At 35.0% G+C, this 7,487-nt stretch overlaps 2 protein-coding genes across 2 annotated transcripts; both read left to right on the top strand.

The window, feature by feature from the left end:
• Positions 1 to 752: 752 nt before the first annotated feature.
• LOC109004576 (O-acyltransferase WSD1-like) lies at positions 753 to 1,845 on the top strand. Its single transcript, XM_035686597.1, has 4 exons — positions 753 to 783; positions 962 to 1,171; positions 1,566 to 1,703; positions 1,801 to 1,845. The coding sequence occupies exons 2-4, from the start codon at positions 965 to 967 to the stop codon at positions 1,843 to 1,845; spliced, it is 390 nt and encodes a 129-aa protein (XP_035542490.1). The 5' UTR covers positions 753 to 783; positions 962 to 964.
• A 1,228-nt stretch (positions 1,846 to 3,073) lies between these two features.
• LOC108982868 (protein BOBBER 1-like) lies at positions 3,074 to 6,573 on the top strand. The gene is made up of 6 exons (XM_018954336.2): positions 3,074 to 3,621; positions 4,362 to 4,534; positions 4,663 to 4,711; positions 4,996 to 5,162; positions 6,186 to 6,269; positions 6,353 to 6,573. The coding sequence occupies exons 1-6, from the start codon at positions 3,243 to 3,245 to the stop codon at positions 6,389 to 6,391; spliced, it is 891 nt and encodes a 296-aa protein (XP_018809881.2). The 5' UTR covers positions 3,074 to 3,242; the 3' UTR covers positions 6,392 to 6,573.
• Positions 6,574 to 7,487: the final 914 nt, after the last annotated feature.

The following is a 7,487-nucleotide window of genomic DNA, read 5'->3' as shown; positions in this document are numbered from 1 at the left end:
TTGTTTTATTGTAAGAATATTGTTTCAAGCAGCGAATGATGCTTAATTGTCAATTGATAGGCATTTCTTTATGCACTTTCTTGATACAATCCTACCAAATAAATAAAGCTTTTGTTTTTTTCATAATTTTGATCATGTGAATGAATTTTACAGACTGTAAACGAAGTTGTTATTGGAATAACTCAAGCTGGCCTATTGAGATATATGAATCATAGATATAGTAAGTTTCCAACAATTCCAAAGACGATCATTTTGTGATGTCTTAATATATTGTTTAACCTCATTCATGCTGATCATGGCATTTTTAATTGAAAAGTCCCCATTTGCACTTCTGCTCAAGCAATTATGCATGGGTACTCTATAATATCATGTTTAGTTGTTGCAGTAATTCCCAAAGGAAGTAGCTCTTATCTTCTAGGAAAATAAAAGCAGTTTCCTGGTAATGATATTTATCGTACGTCTTCTAATTATATGATATTAATTAAATGCTTAACTGATAAGTTGTCAATCATTGATTCCATATGAGAAAATAATAAGATCACAATGACACTCACAATGATGATTAATAGTATTTTTCAATATGCGTATATATCATCATGTATAAGCTACCGACCAGCATTAATGCTTATCCCTAATGCATATAATATAGTTCACTCATCATGTACAGGTGGTGAGGAGCAGAAAGATGGACGAGTGAAGCAAAGCAATAGCAATATCCCTAAAGGTATCCGCTTTAGGACAGTCGACATTCTCGTCAATCTCAGAAAATCTGCAGGAATACAGGTAAATTATCTTTATGTAATAGTTTGGAAAATATAGCTTCATCATCCCAATATGCCTTAATTAATGCTACAACATTAAATCCAAACTCTAAAAAACAGTACAAACTCTAAATTACATGACTAAGCATCAAATCATCATGCCTCTAATAGAAAAAAAAAAATTAATTTTAATTAAACAGGATATGGCTGATATGATGGCTAAGGGGTCGAAAATTAGGTGGGGCAATGTGATCGGATATTTGTTCCTCCCATTCACCATTGCTTTGCAAGACGACCCATTGGATTATGTTCGGAAAGCAAAGGCCATCATTGATAGAAAAAAGCTCTCACTTGAACCTATATTCACAAGTACGTGTCTTGGGTTAGTATTCAGAACATTTGGAACCAAGGTAAGTACGTACATACGATCGATCTCCTTGGACCTAACACTGCAGTTTTATATCTCAAGCTAGCTAATTATTGTCAAAGGATTAATTAATCATGTATATCCAAATTCAAGTGAAGCATTATATAATCCGATATAAGTAATTCATCACGTACATAAATAATTGTGGAAGCCTTGCGCAGACCGGCCGAACTCGTTGAAAAAAAGTAAATTTTTTTTATATGTTTTCATGATCAGGTTCACTTTTTTAGAAATAGACGGACTCCATGATCAGGCTTGTATATTGAGATTTGTATAAATCATTGTTTAAAAAAAATGTTTATAATGAGAGAGCATGACAAGCTGCTAAATAATGTCATAAATTATGTTTACATGCATATATCATGGATATATAACAGGTTACTGCTACTATAATATGCCGAGCACTCTCCAATATAACAATGGCTATTTCCGGAATGATTGGTCCGCAAGAAGAAATTAGCTTTTATGGTCATCCAATGGCTTACCTTGCTCCCACCGTTTATGGGGGCCCAAGTGTAAGTTATCCAATCATTATTTGAGTCATCTTCCTTATAAATTTCGGTACGTATTAATTAATTACTTATTGTATTTCTCCTATTTGTTGTATTGCAGTCATTGGTTGTCCATTTTCAAAGTAATGGTCATGCGATGATTTGAACTTTCTTTCGTAAACATAAAAATGGGTCTCACATGTTTAGATTAAAGATGAACATCTCCGTCTCATACGAAATGGATGGTATCTATTTTATATAATATATATGTATATAATATATATATATATATAATACTTTAATTATTTCACTTCAAAAATGAAATGATAAAAATATTTATTATTTTATATTAAATCGATACTATTCATATATTATTTAAAAGGAAGAAAATTATATTCCGAATAATTTCCGATAGATTAATAAGATACCAATAAATATTTTAAAGCCCAATTTACGACGTTTATCTCTCTCACTTTTAAGTCCTAAAGTTTGAATAAAAACTGTAAAAGGCTTTATATTTTCAAGAAAAATTTTATTCATCATCTTTATACAATACATTACACATAATTTTTTAATTTTTAATTTTTTTCTTATAAAATGTGTGATGTATAGATAATGAGAAGAAATTTTAATTAATTTAGAAAAAATAAATCTAAATACATTAAAAATAATAAAATAATAATAATAAATGTGATATGTAATGATAATGAGTTACAAAATTCTATATTTAATCTAGTATTGTACTTGGAGAATGAAACAACATACACAACAGTATGACTGTAGTTTACATAATTCATTTTTTATTTTCTGCTGATTTGAGTTCTAAAGTTAAAGTTAAATAGATATATTTGAACTTTCATTAGCTGTAAAATTGAGAATCCTGACTTTTTCTTTTGCTTTGAAAAAAGAAAAAGTTACTATGGCTTTAAATTTTACAAAAACAATTTTTTTTTTTTTTGGATTTTCTTATAGGAGTGTACAAAATATAAAATTAAAGATAGATTTAGTTGCGATTTAGACAGTGAAATAAAATAAGATGATTTTAAATTTAATTATTATTTTAAATTTTAAAAAAATTAAATTATTTATTATATTTAATATAAAAATTTATAATAATAAGATAAGACGTAACCTTCCATTATCCAAAATATAAATAGATGCTTTTCATCTATAAACAAGTTTTCAGGAGGTTATTGAAATGAGCTTTATTAGATAAAAGCGGTTTGATGTATTAAATCGTATATCAATATTGACGTGATATTTTTTGTTAAAAAGAAAAAAAACTTACGAGAAGAACACTGTCTCATAAAAATTATTTTTATTTTTATTTTTATTTTGAACTATTTTATTAAATAAATATCTTATATATTAGTATATTTGGTACACAAATTTGCAAGAAGAAATTTTCTATTGAAATTACATGAGCATGGGGGAGTTTTCAGCAAATGAAGCACGTCTATATTATACGCGTTCCTGAGGGTCTTAACGTTAAACCCTCGTCGCGATTCAACTCATTTGACTTGACACCGAGTACACTCGCTAGTTTCACTCGTACGGTCACGTATGGCAAAAATCTCCGATTTCCAAGAAGAGGAAGACACCAAGAAAACTTCCTCGTCGTCACCAACGACGGTGCCGTTTAGCGCGGCCTTCGATCCGTCGAGCCCGCTAGGGTTTCTCGAGAATGTTTTCGAGTTTCTCGCTGACGAAAGCGACTTTCTCGAGAAGGACACGGCGGCGGCAGAGATAGAGGCGGCGGGGAAGGCGGCGAAGGAAAAGAGGAGTAGGAAGAAGAAGGCGGAGGCTGCGGCACAGGAGAAGAGGAGGAAGGCAGAGAAGGCGGCGATCGAGGTGGAGAGGGAGGAAGAGAAGAAGGTAGTGAACGAAGAGAAGGAGGAGGCGATGGAGGTGGAGAAGTTGGAAGAGAAGAGCGGCGTTAGAGGTACGGATTATTCTGTTTTTCTTTCTCCCTGGAATTTCTTGTTCTGTGTTGTGTTTGATGAGACAACTGAGGGTCGTATGGAGGTTGATGTAGAGAGGTATACCGGAATTTGAAATTCAAGAATTTAATCATCTTTCTATGCTTCTTTTTTCTTTTTTTCTTTTTATTTGGCTGCTTATAAAAATGAGGTAAAGGGATAGACTGTAGAGAATAAAGAGGGAGTGAAAGGGCTTAACTTTTAAAGTTTTGAACTTTTTATTGCCTATCCCATTTTCTGGGTTTGATGGTAATGTTGATCACTTGACCGACTCTTTTGTGCTGGGTTACTGAGAAATTGAGGAAGACAATAAGAGTCCCCATGTGGCAAACTGATAGGGCCATGTCCACAACTAGGTCTTAGTTAATCGTTGCGCATAGCTGGAAACATGTATAGAAACAAAAACAAAATTGAAACTTAATCAATGATATGTTGATTTATTTGATGGGTTCTTTTTTTTTTTTCATTTCTGAGCCATACACTCCTAACGCTTCTAATTGGCACCTACGTGAGTCTGCATCCTGCGACCTCTTTACATTTTTAAATTGATAATTCAGGATGAGTCTCGTGGCTTGAATGTTGCAGTAATGTACTTTAGGTTGAGTCTGGTTGTCTGAAAGATCTCTTCTGCGTAGGCGTGCCCTTCAACTTTTCATTTTATTTATTATTATTATTATTATTATTATTTGGAATGTCTGCGCAGCTCCAAATAGAGGTAACGGCCTTGATCTGGAGAAGTATTCTTGGACGCAGTCCCTGCAGGAGGTCACTGTTAATGTCCCAGTGCCAACTGGAACTAAAGCAAGGTTTGTTGTTTGTGATATTAAGAAGAACCATCTGAAAGTTGGACTCAAGGGTCTTCCTCCAATAATTGATGTAAGTCTGCTTGCAGGCTTTTCTGTAGTGTGCTAAACCTTATGCTGGATTTGTTGTTTCCTTCTATGTAAAATGCTGCATTCTGCTTGTTTTTACCTTGGCTCATCATGCACTTTGAATGCTTGCAGGGGGAGCTTTATCAGCCTATAAAGCCTGATGATTGTTATTGGAGCATAGGTATGTTATCATTAAATACCTGCATGAACTAGTTGAAGCTTAAAATTTGATTAGTCTACTCAAGACAAATTGCAAGTTGATTAAATTCGTGAATGGAAGACATTAGTGGGAAGTTCTTACTATTACCACACAAAAATGCCAAATATATGGTTAAATCAATCATATAAATTCTGTACATATTTGTGTGTTTGGGCAGAGTTTGGTACTCCATTGTTTTTGCTGTTGTTTTTATCAACAGCCATGAATGAAGTCTCTTAGTTGCTCAATAAATCCCATTGTTCCAGAGGATCAGAATGCCATATCTATTCTTTTGACCAAGCACAACCAAATGGAGTGGTGGAAAGCGGTTGTCAAAGGTGATCCTGAAATCGATACCCAGAAAGTTGAGCCTGAGTCCAGCAAACTATCTGACCTGGATCCAGAAACACGGCAGACTGTCGAAAAGATGATGGTAAATAATTGATGCTTTATTGCTAAATTTGGCCTTTGGCTACTATCTCCATGTGCATGTTTGGTTGTTTCACTGATCCTCTTTCTTATATTTCTTTTGTTTGATAAGTAAAAGGATTATCAATAGGAATAGGCCCAAGTACGTATACAATAGAGAACACCTAGTTAAGAGGAAGAAATAGAAACAAGAAAATCATGAAAATCTAGCCCATTCAAGTCAATAGCTTTAGCTCATGAAAATCCTCTGGTGAGCATTCCTTATCTTTCCTTTCTAGTTAGACTTGTTAGCATTGTGGCCATGTTTAATTATTCCACGAGTGCTTGTGAGTCAGGCTCCCAAATAATTTTTACTAATTGAGTGTTAAACGAAGTTATGTTATTTTAAAAGCCATTTGTATTTCTTGTTGTTGAATTCTGCTGATTTATATAAACATTTGGGTTTCTATGTTTTGTATTTGTAGAATTTTGCTTGGACCATGTAATTATTTAGGTACCAAATTAATTCGTGGTACATTAGGTAGGGGAATCTAATTTGTCCGTAAGAGCATGTTCTGACCAAGCATCTGTGTTTTTCATGTAAAGTTCCCAAAATTGTTATTGAGTGTACCAAATTATTGGCCGTACGTTGAGTTGAGGAATCCAATATATCTTATAAGGCATGTTCCAGTCGAGCCTTAGGTGGTCACAGTTGTAGCTTTTGGCCCTTTACATAAGAGTTTCTGGAATTGTTCTTTAGGAGGACAAATAATAGGTAGTATGTAAGTCTAGCTCTAGCTGCCCTTACAGTAGTAGAGTTTCTAGCCAAGTCCTCCCTCCCTCCCTCCCTCACTCACTCATGGGGTCTGCTTATTCTATCTGGCATCTAAAGATATAGCTCGTGTTCTGTTGCCACAGAAGTTGAGCGCCTTATTTGCACATTGACCCTCGTCTTATGTTCTACCCTTTTGCGAAATTTTGGTTGGTCTCTGTGTTTTGATCTTTGTAATTGGTTTGTGATTCTGGAGTTTTATGTGCTTTTTTCCAGTTTGATCAGAGGCAGAAGACTATGGGCCTCCCAACCAGTGATGAGATGCAGAAACAGGAGATTCTGAAGAAATTTATGGCTGAGGTAAATATAAGCTTTTGATTGCTAAATTCCCCACTAATGGAATCTGTAAAATGCTATGGTAATAAATGTTTGATTTGCTGCAGCATCCGGAGATGGACTTTTCTAGAGCAAAGATGGCTTAAATGGGACTGTTTTGGTTGGTGATACTCTTTGCGCGACCTGTAATGTACTCCAGCTTTCCCATTTATATGTTGGTGGAACTTTTGGACTTCTTTTTCTTTATTTTTTCCCCCCTTTTCTTGGAGGACAAGTTATGGACTCTGGATAATATTTTACAAGATGGAAATGAATGTAGTTTTCTTCATGTTTCTTGCCTTACAATGAGGACCTGTAGTAGAGGATCATGCTCAAGCAGACTGGGCAAAAGGAAACTAGATATGTTTGTCAATCCATCTCGATCTATCTTAAACTAATCATAGATGGATCTGCTACTTTTTCAAATTTTCATAAAAAAGTTAAAACATATATCAACTTACTTTATACATTCAAAAATATATCTCAATCTATTTCGTATATTTAAACACAACTCAATGTGATCTAAAAAATATTATTATTCACAGTTTAACTTAAATTACTTGAGATTACCTAAACATCCAAATGCGGTCTAAATGTCAAGCATACTTGGACAAAAAAATGGTAAAACTTGACAAGTGGAATTACCATTTAAAAAAGGAAAAACATTAGAGACACAAAGGAATCTCACAAAGAAGATCCTACATTGATGTGGTACATTATCAGTATGTCACGTCCCTCTCTTTTTTTTTCTCTCCTCGTGCCCCTTCCCTCCTCCTTTCCCTTTCCCTTTTCCTTTCTTTCTCCCCCCCTTCTCGTGCCCACCATAGTAGTTGGGGACCATCTCAAAGTGAACAGAAGTTTCCGACAATCCAAGTGGCACCGCCGGCTGGGACATGGAGCTCATGGCAGTGCCGTGAGCTTGCCATGCAATGTGTCATGGTCAATGGCTGTCGTCAGTTGGCCAGGGTGCAACCACCCCGAGGGGCGCAGACAATGCCAGCACACTGGCAACAGACAACACCGGTGCGGGGAGAGGGGTGGTCGCCTGGTGGGAAAGGGAGGGAAAGGAGAGGAGGGGAGAGGCATGGGGAGGGGAAAAAGAAAAAGACATGGGCCATATCAGTGAGTGAAATCCCTTTGTAAAATTTTTTTGTCTCTAGCATCACTTTTAAAAAATCAAGGTAAAACAATTGTCTTAACAAT

This window comes from Juglans regia, chromosome 16 (genome assembly GCF_001411555.2).
Source record: "Juglans regia cultivar Chandler chromosome 16, Walnut 2.0, whole genome shotgun sequence".
Taxonomy (NCBI): Eukaryota; Viridiplantae; Streptophyta; class Magnoliopsida; order Fagales; family Juglandaceae; genus Juglans; species Juglans regia.
Note: the sequence above shows the minus strand (reverse complement) of the source record. Positions and strands in the feature narration are given on the sequence as shown.

Coding starts and splice junctions, on each gene's coding strand:
- LOC109004576 (XM_035686597.1), top strand. CDS start 965: ATGGCTGATATGATGGCTAAGGGGTCGAAAATTAGGTGGGGCAATGTG. Junction 1,172..1,565: donor TCAGAACATTTGGAACCAAG/GTAAGTACGTAC, acceptor GATATATAACAG/GTTACTGCTACTATAATATG. Junction 1,704..1,800: donor CCGTTTATGGGGGCCCAAGT/GTAAGTTATCCA, acceptor GTTGTATTGCAG/TCATTGGTTGTCCATTTTCA.
- LOC108982868 (XM_018954336.2), top strand. CDS start 3,243: ATGGCAAAAATCTCCGATTTCCAAGAAGAGGAAGACACCAAGAAAACT. Junction 3,622..4,361: donor AGAGAAGAGCGGCGTTAGAG/GTACGGATTATT, acceptor ATGTCTGCGCAG/CTCCAAATAGAGGTAACGGC. Junction 4,712..4,995: donor TGATTGTTATTGGAGCATAG/GTATGTTATCAT, acceptor CCATTGTTCCAG/AGGATCAGAATGCCATATCT.